The sequence below is a fragment of the Heloderma suspectum genome, chromosome 3 (genome assembly GCF_057233095.1).
Source record: "Heloderma suspectum isolate Gila_16-S chromosome 3, 16-S_ref, whole genome shotgun sequence".
Classification (NCBI taxonomy): domain Eukaryota; kingdom Metazoa; phylum Chordata; class Lepidosauria; order Squamata; family Helodermatidae; genus Heloderma; species Heloderma suspectum.
In genome coordinates, this window is record NC_139460.1 from 35,718,318 (window position 1) to 35,739,489 (window position 21,172).

Sequence of the window (21,172 nt, forward strand, 5' to 3'; positions counted from 1 at the left end):
TAAAAAAAAGAAAGACAGACCAAGAACTTGAAGAGGAATTGATATTTCACTTTGTACTAGCCTTTTGCAGGCATAAGTATTGAGTGCTATGCTGTTTTTGCCAAAGACCAGTACAAAGTGAGCAGGGGATTGGTAGGGGGTATGTAATTAGGAAGGGGTCTGTGTTGACCATAAATTTTTGGGCTGGCTACTAAGCAAGCCCAAAATTTATGGAGGAGAGTTCAGCATGCCCTACAATTGTTGAGAAGCTGTTCAAAACAAACAGTGACCGCCGCTTCGCTTATTGTCTGCATAACTTTGAAGCCTTATAGCACACAATACGTATAAAATTATCATGCCTTAGCTAAAGAGAATCTGTTTCATTCAGAATTACAGTTCTTTAGCTTCCAGGTGTAAAATTTTAAAAACCCGTTATGAAACTCCTCTACCAGAAAATGTGTCTAATATTGTACAAGAGAGATACTGAATGACTGATTGCTAATAGTTTTTCACAGCTTTTATCCCCTGATATTAGAACCAGATATGTGGTAATGGGAACTAATTTCTATGTCACATATATAAAATGAGTGTGTGGCCTCAGGCAGCTTCCTCACAGTGCTGGCACCATTTTGAATTGCAGATGGGCCAGTTCAGAACAATTGCATTCTTTAAGGGGACAAGATCCTGTTAGTTCTATACCACACACTAGAAGTGTACCTTCTGTTCAGTTTCATACAAGGAATGCTTACTAGATGTTCTCTTTCAGGTATACCAACTGCAGCCTTATCAAATATATGGAAAAACATAAAGTTAAGCCTGATAGTAAAGCATTCCATTTGGTAAGTTTCTGATAGTATCTAATTTCTCACTAGTGAATACTTACTCTTTCCAAAAGTGTTAATTTGAGTTGCTGAAAGTGCTTTTCATTCTGTCTCTTGCACAAAAGCATTTATTGTAGAATTTAACTTACATGAACTTTTCTGTTTTATAATGATACATGTCCAGGAAAAGTATTTTGACGTGTATTGTGACTAAAACCCTAAGATCTAATTCATAGAGTTATTTCTTTCTGAGTGCTAGGAATTAAGTGGGACTAGATTATCTGAAGGGATCAATGAGAAATTAATTCTTCAGATGCAGCTTCTGAGCATCTATGCAGCATGTATGGTGGCTGCAAATTCTGTCCTCCTTTAACATGTTCTAACACGCTAAAGCCTTTGATTGTGTGGATCACAACAAACTGTGGCAAATTCTTAAAGTGATGGGAGTACCAGACCACTTTACCTGTCTCCTGAGAAACCTGTACGAGGGTCAAGAAGGAACAGTAAGAACTGGACATGGAACAACCGATTGGTTCAAAATTGGGAAAGGAGTACGACAAGGCTGCATATTGTCACCCTGCTTATTTAACTTATATGCAGAGTACATCATGAGAAATGCCGGGTTGGATGAATCAGAGGTCGGAATTAAGATTGCTGGGAGAATTATCAACAACCTCCGATATGCAGACAATACCACCCTAATGGCAGAAAGTGAAGAGGATCTCAAGAGCCTCTTGTTGAGGGTGAAAGAGGAGAGTGCAAAAGCTGGTTTGAAACTCAACATTAAAAAAACGAAGATCATGGCATCTGGCCCCATCACTTCCTGGCATATAGAAGGGGAAGAAATGGAAGCTGTGACAGATTTTATTTTCTTCGGCTCCAAGATCACCGCAGACGGTGACTGTAGCCATGAAATTAAAAGACGCTTGCTCCTTGGGAGGAAAGCTATGGCAAACCTAGACAGCATAGTAAGAAGCAGAGACATCACCTTGCCGACAAAGGTCCGTATAATCAAAGCTATGGTTTTCCCAGTAGTAACGTATGGCTGTGAGAGCTGGACTATAAGGAAGGCTGAGCGCCGAAGAATTGATGCTTTCGAACTGTGGTGCTGGAGAAGACTCTTACGAGTCCCTTGGATTGCAAGGACGTCCAATCAGTCCATCCTAAAGGAAATCAACCCTGAGTGCTCATTGGAAGGACAGATCCTGAAGCTGAAGCTCAAATATTTTGGCCACCTAATGCGAAGAGAAAACTCTCTGGAAAAGACCCTGATGCTGGGAAAGAGTGAAGGCAAAAGGAGAAGGAGACGACAGAGTATGAGATGGCTAGATAGCATCACCGATGCAATGAATATGAACTTGAGCACGCTCCGGGAGAGATCACAGGACAGGAAGGCCTGGCGTGCTATGGTCACGAAGAGTCGGACACGACTGAACGACTGAACAACAACAACAAAAACACCTCAGTAGCCAAGCTCCTACTTTTATCAACAGGCTCTGTAAATGTTTTCTTCCATTATATGATGTGTTCTGACTACATTCCTGCTGGGAAAGGGAAACCTAGGTTAGAATCCAATGCTGCCCAGCTGTTGGTGGAGCTGGCTGCCATTCCAGTCTGCAAGTTGCTCCTTCCAGTGCAGAACCACGATTTAGCGGTTCCAGAGGCAAGCCCCCAAATGAGCATTTCTACTTGTTTTGTGGCTTGCCCCTCAAAGTGCTAAATTGCGGTTCTGCGAGCAGTAGGGGAAGCTTGCGGACTGGAAGTGGCAGGGCTGGCCACCTGCAGACCAGAATCAGTGGCCAAGCCCCACCAGCAGCTGGGCAGCACTGGATTCTGCCCCTGGGATTAGGCATGAGAAGGTTCCTCTCCTTGCTTGCCTACTCAGTCTGTCCCTCCTTCTGAGATGTTTGAAAAAGTGTGGAGGACAAGAATGGGATACATGGGTTGGCAGTCATGGGTAAGTGTTTCAAATTTATCACATTGCAAACCTTGGAACATGGGTAACTTAAGCGTCCGGCATCTCATTACTTCAATAGAACATTTACGTTCGTACGTACTCCAAAATAATATTGCATTTAATATAATGTTGGCTTAACTGTTTTGTAAATCAGCTGCACTGCTTATTTTTAAAGGGCACTCAAACAGCCATAAAACCCAGTAGTAAGAACTTCTGGCTTCTCCAAGTAGATTTAAAAGAACAAATCTAATTAAAATGTTATGAAGAGGCTAATACTTTCCTAGGGAGTATATGGGAATCCTATTTTTAGAACTTTTATTTTGAAAAACAGAGTCCAAAAGCTTGAGGGGCAACTGGTGGCTGTGAGTAATGTATAAGTTGGCTGAAGTGTTAAGTAAATTTAATATTTTCATAAAGGAAATGATTCTGTACTTGCCCTTTAATGATGGAAGGTTAGCAGTTGGATGGTTTTATGAAGGAATGCTGATCTAAACCCCACTGCTTTCCTTTAATCTGTTTACTGCAGTCCAGATCAAGAATGAAGATGAGCTGTGTGATAGGATGGATGGATGGATGGATGGATGGATGGACGGGACAGACAGACAGACAGACAGACAGATAGATAGGATAGCTATTTTAATGTGGCTCATCTTACATTTAGAAGGCGTAACAATAACTTACTCTAAAAACTTTCTGCAGTACAGAACAAGCTGTCCTCTGCTCCCACTGGCTTAAACCCAATCGTGCAAAGCCACCTCCAGGTCCTTTTGTCTATGGCCAGTATAATCAAGAAGGATATTAAGTTTATCTTGCAAATCACAGTGGGAAAGAATGGCAGTATATAGTGTGATGGGACTAAGTAGTTGGCCTTTATCAGTCATGATAGCACACTTGAATTATTTCTATGGGTTCTGGAGCTCACTTCTATGAGGAGTCTTCTCATTATTCTGTAATTGCAGCTTCTTCATGGGTAGTATCTCATAGAGCTCAAAGTCCAGTCCTTTGGTTATGGAGGCATAGATGATTATTAGGAAGCTGCCTTATATAAGCTGAGCCAGGCCACTGGGCCATATCTAGGTCAGTATTGTCTACACTGACTGGCAGTGGCTTTCCAAAGCGTCAGACCGGGAGGGGGGAGGTGTGTCTTTGCTAGCCCTTGCTAGAGATGTTGGGCATTGAACTGGAGACCATATGCATGCAAAGTATGTGCTCTGCCACTGAGCTCACTTGATTCTGAAGGTGTATGTAAGGAAGCTTCATATGTTCACAATGTGATGAAATGTTTTCCTAGTTAGTTTGATGGCACTGAATGTCTTGTGTTCTTAATTGTGCTCAGCTACAGAAATTGCTTACTATGGACCCAATAAAGAGAATTACCTCAGAACAGGCTATGCAGGATCCTTATTTCTTAGAAGATCCACTTCCTACATCTGAGTAAGTGGTCCATGAATTAGCTACATTCCTTAAAATGCTTTCTTGCTTTCAGTGTCCAGGGGTGGGTTTGGAATGGAATTGTGGCAGCTGAACATAACAATGAGTGGAATTCTCACTCTTGATAAGCAGTAAGAATGGGCTTTACTGTGCCTTTTGCCATTTCTAAGTAATGTTCCTATTAATCTCTTGTTTTATGGGACTTTGATCCTGTTAATCATAGCATTAATCCTGTTATTCACTGAGGTTGATTATGCATGCTACAGATTTTCATAGTCAACTGCTAACTGCCTGCAGGTCCAGTTCTCTCTTTTCAAATGCCAGATGACACTCTCTAATTAGTTTACATTTCTCTGTAAATTCAATAGTTAGACTAAGGAAAAAACCTGCCTTCAAATTACGCAACCAAAATCTCGATATAGAACAAATTCATCCTATTTCTTAATTATTACTTTTAAAATTTAGAAAAGTTAAGTTTTTTTCTCAGTCTCCCTGTTCTAACTATGTAAGCTAGATTTTAAATGCAGTCTCTGAAAGACATGACTAGGGATGGCAGAGAAATCCACTGTGGATACAAATCAGGCTGGATTCTCAAGAATCTGACCTGCAAAGTCCGCAGCAGACTAACCCCACTCGCCTCCGGGTCCATAGGATTTTCCACAGGGCGGGTCTCCAGTGCTGTACTCCTCTCAAGCAGACCAGGGACGGAGCGCTGAGGTGCTGCTGAGGCCCTCTTTCCCTGTGCTGGCTGTCAAGGGCTTCCGTAACAGCCAGCACAAGGAAGAAGGATCCTGGCACAGTCAGGAGGAGAGCCATCCCGCAAAATCCGACGGACGCGCTAAGACTCTAGGGGAATCCACAGGGCCCCAAGTGGCCCAGATTTCCCTGCTTGGACCCCCCCTCCAGAAATCGCAGTTAGTACACCCCTAGACATGACTAGCCCTTTAGTGGTAAAGAATCTTTCCCTGGCAAGTTGGCAAAAGTATGCGAACGCTAACTTGATTATTCATGCACCCAATTTGCTTTCTAATTATTAATGCATGGCTATGTGCAATGTGTAGATTGGATTTAAGCCATTTCTGAAAATGAAATTCACTGGAGCGTATCAACTTCTGAATGGACTTGGTAGTCTTCCATCATATAGCTTGTTTGGTCTTGCCTAAACTGTCCTTGGGGATATCACTGGTAAGATTGTGGCAAGGTGGTGGGGATAACTGTCATCAAGGAAGGCTGTACAAGCGCTGCCCAAATAATGGAATTTAGTGTTCTGCACAAATCTGTTCCTACTGATAATTACTGACAGTAGGAAGGAGCCCACAGAACATGAGGACCGACTCACTGACAATTGGATATCTCACCTTTTCTAATTACATAGGCAAAACATATTTTAATTAGAAATAGGATGAATATGTACAGCATTCAGTCTTTGGTTATGAAGTTTGAAGGCAGACAGTTTTTCCCTAGTCCCACCCCTGAATTTACAAAGAAATTAAACTGATCTGAGAGTGTCCATGCCCTGTGTAACTCAGCATCCATGCCCAAGATTATCAGGAACAGAATAAATTATTGAAAATAAATAATTGCGAATGTGCAGGTTAGGTTTCTATACCATTGTAATCTCTCTTTTTTAGTTCCATAGCTTTTCATAGAACAATCAAGTTCCATGACAGTGTTCCTATATATTTGTTTTAGTGCAAAATGTGTACTGATTGTGTATTTGGGTCACCTTGTCCCAGCTTGTTAGGTAGACACAACCAATGGGGTTTTCCCCTTGGAACCTCCTAATAGCTGGCCATCACCAGAACTTAACCTACTTGAAAGGTTTAAACCCACTGGGTGAAGAACTGTTGTGTATAGGATAGTATTACTTAGATTGCAAGCTCTCTATAGAATACCTAGTAAACAAGCATAGTGATCTGAAGCTGCGTGATGCACTCTGCAGCAGAATATAAGGAGCTTACGGCTGGCCATGTAAATGTCATGGATGGGCGATCACCCGGGACCATGTGTAAGCTGCTTCATACTTGTCAGAGGAAAGTGGGGTATAAGTGCAGTGAAAATAAATGTGCTATGTACTAATAGCAATGAGATGTCCCTGAATCTTTTTGAGAGTGTTTCACTTCTCTGTTTACCCTGACACTCCAGTGGAGAGGTCACTGGTAAACTCGATCCAAATAAGTGTTCTGGGTACTGCTTCATGGCTGGGACTTGCACACACTATAAACCACTATTTCTGTAGGACTCTGCAATAATTACAGGATTTGGTTCATAGCTCTTTCTGCGTCTTTATTTTGCCAGCTTCCTATCCCTAACCACGTAAGTCCCCAAAGGGTTATAGTGTTTTTTCTTAGCAGTTTTAATGAAAAGATAAAAGCATTAATGTGAGGTAGGTTAAACCTGTTAGAAGTCTCTCAGACCAGAACACTCAGATTCACTTAACCAAAGGGTTAGGTTTTATTATTTAACTAGCGCAAGAGGATGTAGGTTTATAGTTAAAGCAAAATGCTGTTTCTGATATAGACATAGATGACATAGAAGGCAGTTTTGTGCTTGGTTTTGGCAGCATACATACTAAAATGGGAATGATTCACAGAAAATTAGTATGGCCCCAGCATAAAAGTAACATGCATATTCATGAAACATTCCATATTATCTGGGCTACTAGTTACTGATTTGCTGTTTGTTCTTTCTTTCACTTTTGTTGTTCTATTCTTAGTTTTAGGATTTGGGTACTGTTTTATCTTCAGTTAATCTAAAGATGGAGTATAAATTAATAGCTTGCTTAGTTACAGGAGATCCATAGCAGTTGACTTTGAATTAAAAATCAAAGCCCTTTCCCTAGCTCCTTGGCAAAAGATATAACATGGGATTTAATCCACCCTTAGAATGGAAGACACCTTGCAATAGCCTTACCTGTAGTTTTATCGAAAAACATGGTTGGAAACTAGCTTGGTGCAAAGTGAGGCAAGAAATGGGAAGTTTTTTTTATTGAAGCCTTCAATAAACAGACAGGAAGAGAAAGCTTATCCTAGAGTAATTAGTCTAATCCTATATAGAAATGGGACAAGGCAACCTAGGCTTGTCCTAGCAGGAAAAGAAGTGTTTGGGATGGCTTGCAGGTGCCTGTAAACAGCAGCTAGTAATGGCTACATGCCATTTGGCTCCTTAGTAATGGAAGCTCACAAGCCTATGCAGGTGCAAATGTGAAAGCTACTCTCTGACTATAAATAAAATACATTACTAACTCTTCAGTGTAAGCAGTGTAGGTCTTATTTTTGAATTTCAAATATATATAAGCTGCCTTTCTGGACAAAGTCTACTCAACAGCAGTGAACAGCAATTAAAATAATATAATATATTATATTAATAATATAATAATGTAAGGAAAACATTAAAAATACAAGAAATACAAAAAGCAAACATAATTGAGCTAGTGCAAAACAGTTCCCAAAACCACAACAATAATAAAGCAGCATAACCAATAAAACACATCAGTTAAAAGCCACTTGAAAAAGGGTTTTTTAAAGCATTTTTTAAAAGCCAAGGCTGATGGAGCCAAACACACATTCCTTGGGAGGATGTTCTGAAGAGTAGGGGGCATGACTGAGAAGGCTCTGTCACTAGTGCCCACCATTCAAGCCAGTCTTAGTGTAAAGAGGTTGTTTTTTTATGGAAGATATCGATAGCCTTCTAAAACGAGTGATGGCAAAGAACACTTAATGTTCAAAGTCACTACCTGAAATCTCAAGTTGCAAGTGTCTTCTAAAGCAGGGCACACCTTGGAACATTGTATCGCCATTATTAATCATGGGCCATACTTTTCATTAAGATATCCATAATAGGGGAGAGGCCATGCAATTCTAATAGGCATTTTAATATATCTCTTCTCTAATACACTAAAAACAATTGGGAATTTTTCCAGTGTATTTGCAGGTTGTCAGATCCCATACCCAAAACGAGAATTTTTAACTGAAGAAGAGCCTGATGACAAAGGAGACAAAGTAGGTATTGAATTAAAGGCCATTATGAGAGAAGTATATTTAGGAGATCTATTTTGTAAATTAGCTTGTAGGATTTTATAACTGCCTACTTGTTAGGGCAATTATATTTATGATAGGATTAATGGTTCTGCTTAAAAGCATTTGATTTATCAAGAGCACGCGATCAGGATGTTCTTTCATACTTCTCCATCTATTGTTGCCACTTATTTTGTTGAAGCATTTCCTGCTAGGGTAAGAGAACGAAAGCATTAAAGAAATTATTACTAATGGGAATGGGATGAAGATTGATATGCAGACACATTGATGCAGTTATATTGATTATGGATCCTTCCCATTCTAAAAATATTGCAGGAAATTGCACATTTCTGCAAAATATCAGTTCATAAGAATAATATAAAAAACATTAAAATTAATGTAGAAAAAAGGGATTAATATCCATAATCAAAAAAATTGATATCTTGCTGGATTTGGAAAATTATGAGAAAAAATTGTATTTTCCTGGTGCCTAATTTGGATATAGTTTGAAATAATGGGATATATTTGCAACATTGTATCAAATGTATTAGACTCTATAGCAGTACATGAGTGCAGTTTTTTGAGGATATACTCTGTGTGTGTGTGTGTGTGTGTGTGTGTGTGTACACACACACACACACACACACACGAAAATATGCAAAGCTTATTTTTGCAATATCAAAGGACAAAAGTGGAGTGAAACTGTTGGAGACTGGCAGAGAGAATTTGGGGCATATACTGTCCTCTTATTACTGAATTTTGTGGTGTCAACCTGAACTGCATGTGAAAATGAATTTTACTCCATGGCCATCTCATAATATGATAAGTTTATTTTGAGGAAGACATACAGTAAGAAAACACAAATTACTAGCATACTTGTTTATTGCCTTGTCATGATTGGTTTCCCATAAAAATGTATGATCCCAGCAGTAAACTGCTAAAATGTCTGTGTATTTATTTCAGACGACTTCCAGATGAAGTGGAAGCTATTTTATTACCTGCAATTTTAGAGAGAGTACCGATAATTCCAATTCATAGAGGGGCAACCTGTGGTCTGTGGCCGCTTTGCAAGCAGCCTGCCAGAGCCTCACAGAGATCCACCCACTGTTCCCCACAGCCATCAGCTGGGCTGCAGGAAAGGAATACTGTTTCCAATGCTGCTCCTTAATTGGTGCTGCTATTTAATAATGGCCTTCTCTCAGTGATCCTGTTGCAGAAATTGCTGTTTCCCCACTGATAATAGCTCCAGGGGAACAGTGATCCGGATCATGATGGCTGAGCGGGGAAGCCTTTAAGCTCTCCTCCCCCGCCCTAGTGACCCTATCCCCTGGTCTTGGTGGATAGGGAGGGGAAATTTAAACTTCCCCATGCCCAGTACCACACGCGTCCCTTAGGGCCAAATTGGTTGCCCACCTCTGTTCTAATTCCTTCTCATGTTCACTGATTTTGCCTAAAGCTGCAATCCTAAAATGCATACTTTAAAATAAGGCCTTTATAAATAAAATGGACACATGTCTGAGTAAATATTTTTGATAGGGTTGTATGTTTCGTTTTAATTTGTGTGGGTATTTACTGTGAAAATAATGAAGTACGTATTTAAGTATTTAGCGGCTTCTTCATTTCTCATGTAAGCTTACACCCATTGTCATGTTCCCTACATGTGAACTGTTTCTGAGTTGTATCTTATGTTTTTTCTTTAACCAATTGAGAAGAACCAGCAGCAGCAGCAGGGCAATAACCATACAAATGGAACTGGTCATCCAGGGAACCAAGACAACAGTCATACGCAAGGGCCTCCCTTGAAAAAAGTGAGAGTTGTTCCTCCTACCACTACCTCAGGTGGACTTATTATGACCTCAGATTATCAGGTATTTCTGTTTTTAGCTTTCTCGTTTTGGCTTTGGTATATTACATTGCAAATGACTTATTTTAACAGGGACTTTCAGTCCATGCCTACCCAGTGGCAGCTGGTGCTGACTGGGTTAAATCGTAGAATGCAAACCCACTTCAAACCATAGTTTCTGGTTCGCCATCTGATTGGAAGTCATACTTTGTCAATTCAGACCTGCCAAAGCGTAGTTGAGCTTCCTTTAGCCATAGTTTGCAGTGTTGTTTGAATTAAGTGTGTCACTAGGTTTCTATCAGTAGTGGCTTTCCTTTTTCAAAAAACACACAATTGAAAAGGATACTCAGTTATTGTAAGAATTGTCTAATTGATGCAAGCCTGTACCAATTTGTGTTCTGCCTCTATAAAATGTAGCTTACATGTACCCAGAGGTGGTGCATCCCAACGCAGGGCATAGGAGAGGTATATTCCTAGGGCCAGGGAAATGGAGTGGAGTGTCAGAAAGAAAAATTCAGTAGCTTGGACAGGAGCAGTAGAGAGGAAATTGCCAGTTTTTTTGAAGAGGTACATTGGTCCTCAGTGTGTGCAATACAGGGGAACAGGTGCTTTTAGGCACCCTCTGATATTGGTTGGGGCTAGGATGTATGAATAAGTGGTAAAGGAGAAAAGAGGAGGAGACAGGTCTTGGAAGTAGCAGTATCCTCTTATAGCATAGGCCAGTGTAGTGCAGTGGTGAGAGTGACAGACTGGGAGCCGGGAGATCCGGGTTCTAGTCCCCACTTGGCCATGGAAGCTCACTGGGTGACTTTGGGCCAGTCACAGACTCTCAGCCCAGCCTACCTCACAGGGTTGTTGTTGTGAGGATACAACGGTGAGGAGGAGGATAATGTAAGCCGCCTTGAGTTCCTTGCGAGAGGGAAAAAGGCGGGGTATAAATGCAATAAATAAATAAATAAAGAAAGAAAGAAAGAAAGAAAGAAAGCCCTTATCTGGGATACCTGAATTTCACCAGCATTCATCCAGAGGTGTAGTTCACACCTCTTGCTGGCAGTGCCAAGCAATTACTTGAACATATGAATGAACCACCACCAAAAGAACTTTCATATTACCTTGCATCTCCCGAAGCACAATGCTGTTTGGTAGAGTCGGTTCATACTTTCAGATGCCAGAATCTGGTGTTTAGAAATGGGGTGATATAGGGCTGGTTCATTTATGAATTTATGAAAAGTTTACATTGCAGCTCCTTTCCCCTTCACTTCCTTTTCTGCTTTACCTCTTTTTTTCTGCTTCACTTTCTGGCTTTGGGCCTCATGATGACTGTGTTAGCGTCTTGCAGATGGCACACAAAAGATTGTTAAGCCTTGAAGTCGTGCAGTTTCTGTGTAGTAACCCATTTTTAACTGGATATATGCAAGGAATCCATTCCCCAGGTCTGTCTAGAATGCTAATGAAAAGCAATATGTAAAACAGAAGAAGTGGCCTTTCATGAAAAGCTTTCTCAGCTTCATGGTGCTCTATTTGGGGCTGCCCTGGAAAACCACTTGGAAGCTTCAGTTGGTACAGAATGATGCTGCTAAAATCTTGACCAGGGCAAAGTGCTTGGGTCATGTCAACCCCTTTAGTGTATCAGCTGCACTGGGTGCCAGTTCATTTCCAAGTGCAATTCGAGGTGCTGGTTATTACCTTTAAAGCCCTAAACAGCTCAGGGAGCTGGCTACTTGAATGATGTGAATCTGCCTTCCATGTGAATCTGCCTGTCCTTGAAGATCAGCTCTTGGACCCGTCTTCTGTCTGCCACTGCCTTCTGTGGCATGTTTGTGGGCAACATGCAAGGGGAGGGTTCTCTGTGGCAGCATCCCATATGTGCAACTCCCTGCCCCCAAAGGACAGGTCATCATCTCTGTTTGTGTTCCACTGGCAATCAGTCATTTCTTTTTAAATAAGCTTTTGATTCTGTTGTTGCTTAATTTGTTTATTGTTTTGGCTCTTCGTGTTTTCGCTTTTTGATACTGCTTTTAATCTCCTTATTGTGTTTTAATGAATTATTATTATGCTCTTTTTATATTTGTAAACCACTTTGAGTAACTCCTTTTTCGACAGGAAAAGCAGGTTATAAATGTTTGTATAAATTTTACATCACGCATTGCCTAGCAAAGGGAGCATAGCATCTATGTTGGCATTTTACTTATTCACACATTGGTTTTCAGGACCAGGAATTTAAAAACAGTAAGCTCTGTTCCACAATAGAAGTGGCATACAAATTGTTAAAAAAACATGGAAGAGTTAAAGGAGCTAGAAAATAAGGAAGTAATGGGCTATTGCTTATAGAAACTTTAAAAAAAGATGAGCACTTCTGGCAGAGAAGTCCAGAGCAAATCCGGTCAAAGACTTGCCAAATTTTCTGAGGCAGATTTTAATCCTTGTCTTTGACATTCTTAAACACCAGCTTGACACAGTTTACCAGTTTTAGTTTGAAAAGAATGTCAAATTGGGAAGTGGTTTTTTCTCTTTTTGTCCACATAAACAATTATGTTATGGCTTGGACTATCGGCACAGACTGAAAAAAGAGCAAGACTTGTATCTGCTCCAAATGAAGGGGAAGACCAGGCAAATGTGCATTATATAAATGGTGGGTGCACACGTAGGTAGTTCTGATCTTCCATCTCCTTTGATACCTTTGAGCGAGTGAAAGTACACAAAATGATAACAGGGAGGTAGAATCTTCCATATGAAGAAATGGTTAAGAGGTTGGGGCTTCTTGGTTTAGAACAGAAGATAATGAAAAAGCCTCTTTGTCCATGACAAACTTCCTAAATCACCTTCCCCACCCTGGTGCTCACCAGACGTTTTGGACTTCAACTCCCATCAGCCCTAGCCAGCATGGCCAATGGTCAGGAATGCTGGGAGTTGTAGTTGAAAACATCTGGAGAGTGTCAGATTGGGGAAGACTGTCCAACATGGATATTCTTACATATAAGAAGCATGAAAATACTCAGATTTGACAAATGGAGAAGTATCTAGTTGCCAAATTCGATACATATTTATATGTGATATAAACTTATTGTTTCATAAGTAACACATAATTATTATTTTTTATAATGATTTTTTCAAAACAAAACAACAACAATAGACATACAGTAAAATATCTTATGATTATAAGGTGGCTCCACCTACATAACAAATGCTCATTATTATTCTCTAATTCTTATCTTGGTTGTATATCATACATTGAGTTCACAGACACATTATTTCTCTCCTAATTTTAACAACAACAACAACAAAAGAGAGTTAACCATCTCAAAGCTCAAAATCCAGATACATAGATATCATTTTTCTCTATTTCTTGTACAAATTCTATAAAAGTTTTCCAGTCTAACGTAAATTTAGTTGTTGATTCTTTAATTATAGTAGTCAGTTTTGCCATCTCTGCCAGCTCCATCATTTTCATAATCCACTCATTCGCAGTTGGTATTATTTCTTTCTTCCACTTTTGTGCATACAATAACCTTGCAGCTGTTGTCATGTAGAGAAAGAGGGTTCTCCCCTTCTCTTTTACATGTTTATCTATTAGTCCCAATAAAAAGGTTTCTGGCTTTAATTCTATAGCAGTCTTTAATATTCTTTGTGCTAAAGACTGTATTCGTTTCCAAAATGTTTCAGCTTTTTTACAAGTCCACCATAAATGATAAAACGTTCCCTCTTGATCTTCACATTTCCAACATCTTCCAGAAACACCTTTATACATTTTAGACAATTTAAACGGTGACATCTAACATCTATACATCATCTTATAAAAATTATCTTTAAGACTTGTACATAAAGTAAATTTTAGTTCTTTTCCCCACATACTTTCCCACTCTTCCATTAATATATTGTGACCAACATTTTGTGCCCATTTTATCATACAGTCTTTTACTTGTTCATCTTCTGTCTCGTACCATAACAGTAATTTATTCAGTTTAGCAATAACATGTTCATCATTTTTACACAGTGTTATTTCAAACTCAGATTCTGTTTGTTCAAATCCACCATTTTTCTCACCTATTTTAAACCTTTCTTTAATTTGCAAATATGAAAACCACTGACATACATAACATTCTTCCAGTAATCTTTCCCTTGACTTTTAACTTATATTCCCCTTGTGACAGCTCCAATAAATCATTATATCTTATCCATTTATGCATACTATCAAATTCTCTTCTATGCATTGCTTCTTGTGAGGATATCCAACATGGTATTTTTTGATAGAACCTTAATTTATATTTATTCCAAATTCTTAATACAGCCCTTCTTATATAGTGATTATTAAAATCTATATTCAGTTTCGTTTTATCATACCACAAATAACCATTCCACCCATATCTCAATTCGTGTCCTTCTAATTCTAGAAGTCATCTGTTTTTCACCGTCACCCATTCCTTCATCCACATCAAACAGCAGGCCAAAAAATAGGTTTTAAAATCTGGTAATCCCAAACCACCTCTTTCCTTCGCATCTTGTAAAATTTAATAGCATATAATTAACATAGGACAACTAGCTTAAATAGTTTGGTAAAGGATTAGATGCATTCATGATTGATAGATAGATCTAGAAATGAAATGTATCCCTTTATTTACCTGCAGCTGGAAATTGCTATCATACTTTGCTTGTGAGCTTCCCAGGCAGCATCTGCCTGGTCTATTTCTGCAGACAGAATGTTTGAAAACTGTGGTTCACACCAAGAAGACAGACCACATGATGACATTGGCTTGGATCCAGTGATGTTGATTTTCCAGAAAAGTTTGAATTGGAAAAAATTTCCAGAAAACTCCAATGCAAATTAGGTTAATTTGCCTGGGTCCATTTGCATAGGAACATTTTCACTTTGCATAAGAAAATGTTCTGATGCCCTAGGGCAGGGTTGGGCAACTTGTGGCCCTCCAGAAGTTTTGGCCTACAAGTCCCATCATCCCACTGACTATGCTGGCTAGAGCTGATGGGAACTATAGGCCAAAACATCTGGAGGGCCACAAGTTGCTTACCCCTGCTCTAGAGAGATTGAATATAGCATATTTATTTTACTTGTATTTAGCAAGTGGCAAAGCCAGAAAAAGTTCCCCATGTTATTTTTTTGTCTCAATACACCACAAGTATTTGATTTGAAATATTTGAGGGGGGATATTAAAGCACACAAATTTAAAGACAATAGCATGTACTTCCCTTACATAGTAAGAAAAGAAGCAAAGGTACTGAAAACTATTGACATACTAATTTTAACAACCCAAAGAACTGTGGATGATATGCTGACAACCATTCACCTATTTTAACAGAGTTAAACTATCTTCCATTTAAGTTTTGCTGTCCCTACTTATCAGTTCCATTTCACACTGAGTGTTTGCATGACATGATAGCTCAGTGTGGCATAATATTTACCTGCAAGGGGCTGTCATGCTGGGTGCCTGTAGGCACCCGACTTGCTGTGTTGTGCGAACCCAGGTGGTAGGGGTTGTTTGGGGGTTAGAGAACCCTTAAATCACCCTAAAACAAGCCATGGCTTATCCATTGAGGGTTGTCTAATCCTGAAACAACCCCTGCCACCTGGGTTCGTATGACAAAACAAGCTGAGTGCCATGTAAAAATGGCACCTGCGAGTGTTTGTCATGAAAGCACCCACAGGTAAATTAAGCCATGGTGCATGTCATGTCGCACAACATATATGTATTTCAATGACATATATGCATTCTCTCACATATTTGTTAATGATAATCACCTGAAAAACTTCAATTACAACTTTGAAACTGCCAAACTGGCCTAGTATTGTATTTGCAAGTGGCATACATTCATTTTTACTAGTGAACTTATGAAATGAAAAATGTTCCATGGAAAAATAAAGCACTGGGAAATTTTCCATCCTTGATCACTGCTTGGATCCTCACTTCCCTTCTGTAGACAGAGCAGAGTTTTGTTTACAGAGTGGAGCTTTCCCAACTCTCCACCCTGCTTCAGGGAAATGTTGTGTGTGTGTGTGGGGGGGTGCAGATGGAGAGAAGAGTGATGCAAGCAGAAGAGCAAGATTTGAACCATTGTCTCTTTAGAAACAACAACCCATGGTTTCCAATTAAGCTGCTGGACATGATGGGTGCACATCACAAGGAAAGAGCCAGTTTATTATAGCCAACAACTTAATAGGAAAGCATGGGTCGTTGAAAACGCAGCCCAAGAACTTAAGCAGAAGTAGCATATGCATGAGAAGAATAGCTGCCCCAGATGCTTACTGGCTCTGCTATGTAACACAGAGCTTTCAAGACTGGCAGAAGTGTGGGGAAAAAACAGTTGAGAGCACTCTTGCCTTGGAAGCAATTATTACTTGCCTTAATTAAATAGTTCTTTGCTCTTTAATAATTGTGGCTTACCAACAATATTTTTATTCTCCTTTAAAACATTTTGTCGTGCTTAATTCTTCAGAAAACAATAGGAATTCTTTCACAATTGCATTAAAACTTTTAGCATAGACCATTCAGAAAAGCCTGTTCAAGTGGGGAAAAGAGTTCTTGTAAATGAAAACAAAGTGTGAATGGGCAACATATGCCCAAGAGCCTGTTGAGACATTTCTAAGCTAATCGTGGGGAGGATTTGAAAATGATGACTTCATCTGTTATATGCCTGGAAACAAGATGGCATATAGACTTAAATAGTTTTGTCAGCTCTCACGTTTTCTCTATTCTAATAGAATTACGTGCATACGCTGCGATCACAGTAGGTAAGGTTTCCTTTTGCTTTTGGGTAGTACACACTCCATTAGCCTAGACGATGCTTCACAGCAAGAAGCAGTATTTAACTTAGAGTGCTGCCTTTAACATTTTTTTTTAATTACTTCCCAAATTTTTTTGCTCATTTTTCACTGAGATGGCTTTGAGAGAATAGAACATAAAATGGATTTATGAACCCACAGATGAACATTGATTTAACAATATCGGCAGAATACATTATGGGTAGGAGCCAGCTATCTATGGCATTTGTGTTCTGATTAGTATGAAGAGCAATGATTCAAAGTAGAGGACAGTATCCAACTGTGTCATTCCTCTAGTGCAAATGATGTTGCTCTAGCAGAAACTAGGTTCTGAACTATGTACTAGAGGAGAATCGAACTAAAGTTATGTTTGTGCAAGCTGTTGCGCAACCGTTTGTGCATTACACTTGTGCATTATGCTTGTATGACCTGTTGCGCAACCCTTTGTGCATTATGCTTGTGTGCAAACAGTTAGCTTTATACTTATGCAGCCCATTGCACAACTGCTTGCACAAACATAATGTGCAACTGCTTGCATGAAGGAAAGGTTTGATGAAACTCCGCTAGCACTATTTGAGTTTCTGGAATGACACCGTTAGATGCTGCCCAGAGAGTGCTTTAATACCTCTTGACAAATGCACAGCAGGTCTCCAAATATATGTGCAGCATTATATGAACAGAAACACTGTTGTAATTCATTCCCTCTCTCTCGTCTCTCCAATGCCTCATTCAGCGTTCCAATCCCCATGCTGCCTATCCAAACCCTGGACCAAGCACATCGCAGCCGCAGAGCAGCATGGGATATTCAACTACCTCCCAGCAGCCTCCACAGTACTCTCACCAGACGCACCGGTACTGAGCTGCACCTGAATAAAGTCAATGCACTGTTGCTAAGGCTGCAGGACTGGCCGTGCTGCTGTCTGCCTGGAACCTGGCTTTGGGCGGCAAGAATGTACTGTAGCTGTTGCATTTTCAAAATGTCTGATAGCCAAGTTCCACTACTTTTTCACAGGCTGGGAGTAGTGGCTCCCTCAGATTGTACCCGTTTATGGAATTAGACTTGAAAAGAAAGTACTAGCACAGTTTGTGTTGTGGATATGCTACTTCCATAGTTTACTTGACATGGTTCAGACTGACCAATGCATTGTTTTCAGTGACAGTCTGTAGCAGTTGAAGCTGTGAAATGTGCTAGGGGCAAGCATTTTTGTTGTTGTGAATTCTATTGATGTTAACAACATTATCTGACCAATAGTACGCAAAATCTCTTAACTGGTATTTGAAGCATACAGTATATGTTAATGAGATGAAAAACTAACCGTGACTCCAATTGAGAGAATTTTGATATACATTGATTTTTAGTGACTTTTTTGTGGGTTGATTCATTTTCCACATAGATCAATGTTTTATGACCAACAAATTTGCTGCAAGGAGATTTTTTTAAAGACAATAAAAGAAACATGAGCATTTTTCCAGCAGATTTACAAGGCTCCCAAAGATTAATTTTCAGCATATGTTTATTTTGTTCTTAAATCTATGACTTGACTGGTATTAAAGCTGCTATTCGATAGTAAATTGAGTGTGTTATTGAGATAAACCTGTTTGGTTCAGCAAACAAACTAAAATGATTGTCATAGGCAGTGTTTTATTTTTCCTGTTGGTGTTAACTGATTTGTGAGCATGCTTTGGAATTAAAAAAGCATGAGTGACGTTCCCTGCAAAGACAAACAGTGCGGCACTTGTTCAGATATTTTTGTCATGATTTTTTGAGAGCTGGTTTGATGTAGTGGATTTTAAATTTTGTTCATTATTTTTAAATACGTTCGCACGTTTGTTTAGGGGCACCCTTATTAAAGCAAAAGATTAAGGTGTTAGGAGAACCTTAGAATTTGAGGAAATACTATACCATACAATGTACTGTATCAAACTATTTTACATGAATGACGCAGGTATTCTGAATTTAAAAAGAAATCAACATTGTTGAAAACAAGGTGTTACGTAATAAAATTATTTTTCATAAATCTGCATATGATTTTGCCTGTGCTTTTGTCAGTCAATACAAAAAAATGTGCACTCAACCTGTATAGGTGTTGGATAATAAGTTCCTGTCATTTTTGACAAGGAACTTTTTCTATACAAAGAGAACCATATCTAGCCCAAGTTCCTAGCATAGTCTGGCAAACATAAATTAATGACTGACTTTGAGAACTTTTGCCAGATGTATACCCCACCCTTGTCATGGTTACAATATGCTCACATCACTTAGACACTTCTTGCCTGCTTCCATTCACACCTCTTAAAGCCAAATGAAGGTTGTAATCAGCCCTGATTATTTGCTAGGATGAAGGGCATTATCCCAGATATTCTATGGTTATTTTCAATTACCTAGCTGTTGATTTTTTAAACTTTTACTGGGAGCACTGCATGCATTCTCTCAGCAGTCCTTGCAACTGCCCTTAAAGAAATGTGAGTATTATCCCTGAATTACAGATTCACCAAAAGCCTACTAATGGGAAAGGCGGTGCTGAACAGCCTGGCAACCTGGCTTCCAACAGCATACCCATTTCACAGAAGACAGACTTCCTTTTTTCTCTTTCCCCTCCCCCACCATCTAATTCATCCCCGCCCCAGTCTTTCACCCCTGACAAGTCCCCACCCACCCACCTGTATGCACCCCTTCTTACCTTGGATCACCATCCAAACACTTTCTCACACATGCACCCCCGCACGCACACACATGCACCCATCGTATGTGTATGTGTGCGTGTGTGTGTAATGCACACACATATGCATGCGTATATGCACACGTGTCCCTCCTTTACCTGTCCCGCCCCCAATGGTGGGGTGTAGCCAGATCTGAATGGGGTCGAATTCCCTTATTCTATAGGAGTATTTCTATGCTGCCTTCCTGCACGCTGGACTCTTGCGTGTGCTGGACTCTTGCGTGTGCTGGACTCTTGCGTGTGCTGGACTCTTGCGTGTGCTGGACTCTTGCGTGTGCTGGACTCTTGCGCGTGCTGGACCCTTGCTCTGGCTTATAAAAGCAGCCAGGGTGGGGGGTGGGGATTGGCTGAGTGGGTAAGGGTCGTAGTGAACACCTCTTTACAGCAAGGTGTGATTCCGTCTTGCCTAAAGGAGGCAGTGGTAAGACCGTTGTTTTAAATAAATAAATAAATAAATCTTCCTGGAACCCCCCTAAATTGGCTAATTTCTGGATGGTCTTCAGTATTCCATTCTAAAGCAAGGTGCTGGAGCATTTGATGGCTTCTCAGCTCCAGGGATTTCTGGATGAAGCCAATTATCTAGATCCATTTAAATCTGGCTTCAGGCCTGATTATGGGACAGAGACTGCCTTAGTCACCTTGATGGATGATCTATGCCAGGAACTGGACAGGGGGAGTATGTCCCTGCTAGTTCTGCTGGGCCTCTCAGCGAGTGGCTTTCAGTACCATCAACCATGTTATCCTTTGGGGGCTTCTGTCTGAGATGGGACTGGGATGCACTGTTATACAGTGGCTCTGGTCCTATTTGAAGGGGCAATTTCAGAAGGTAGTGCTGGGGGACTCCTGTTTGATGCCATGGTGTTGGCCTCTGGCATTCCTCAGGGTTCCATCTTATCCCCCATGCTGTTTAACATATACATGAAAGTTCTGGGAGAGATTGTATGGAGTTTTGCGGTTCAGTGCCACCAGTATGCTGATGACACCCAACTCTTTCTCTCCTTTCCTTCAAAATCCAAGAAAGCTGTTCTAGTTCTAAATCGGCGTCTAATGTCGGTAATGAGCTAGATGAGGGAAGACAAATTGAAGCTTAATCCAGAAAAGACAGAGGTGCTCCTGGTTAGTTGAAAAGCAACTCAGGGAACTGGAACTCACCCTGTGCTGGATGGGGTTGCACTCCCCCTGAAGACTCAGGCTCAACCTGAATGCCCAGATTCTGGTGGTGACCAGAAGTGCATTTGCATAGCTGAGGCTAGTGCACCATTCCTAGAGATGTCTGATCTGGCCTGGTCATGCATGCCTTAGTTATATTCCATTTGGACTACTGTAATGTACTCTATGTGGGGCTGCCTTTGAAAACTGTTCAGAAACTTCAGCTGGCCTAGAATGCTGTGGCCAGACTGTTGACTGGGGCCAGTTAGAGGGAGCACATGACTCTGTTCTTACAACTGCTTCACTGGCTACTGGTCTGCTTCCAGGCAGAATTCAAAGTGCTGGTTATGACCTATAAAGCACTATATGGCTTGGCACCAGGCTACCTGAAAGACTCACCTTCCCCCATATGAGCCTGCCTGGTTCCTAAGATGTTCTGGAGAGGCCCTTCTTTTGAGACCACTGCCTTCAGAGACGTGTTTGG

The 21,172-nt window shown here is 40.3% G+C and overlaps 1 protein-coding gene and 1 non-coding gene across 3 annotated transcripts in view; both read left to right on the forward strand.

The window, feature by feature from the left end:
• Window positions 1-18,842, forward strand: part of CDK8 (cyclin dependent kinase 8) — a 59,323-nt gene extending 40,481 nt beyond the window's left edge. The window contains exons 9-13 of one of the 2 annotated variants that reach the window (XM_084842922.1): window positions 746-818; window positions 4,094-4,191; window positions 8,111-8,189; window positions 9,914-10,072; window positions 17,553-18,842. In XM_084842922.1, the coding sequence (XP_084699048.1) occupies window positions 746-818; window positions 4,094-4,191; window positions 8,111-8,189; window positions 9,914-10,072; window positions 17,553-17,678 (535 nt within the window). In that variant the 3' untranslated portion in view covers window positions 17,679-18,842. The remainder of the gene's footprint in view (window positions 1-745; window positions 819-4,093; window positions 4,192-8,110; window positions 8,190-9,913; window positions 10,073-17,552) is intronic. The other variant, XM_084842923.1, reaches the window with a different exon arrangement.
• On the forward strand, window positions 6,735-6,842 carry LOC146349537 (U6 spliceosomal RNA). Its single transcript, XR_014789780.1, has one exon. It is a non-coding gene; the product is annotated as a U6 spliceosomal RNA (small nuclear RNA).
• Window positions 18,843-21,172: the final 2,330 nt, after the last annotated feature.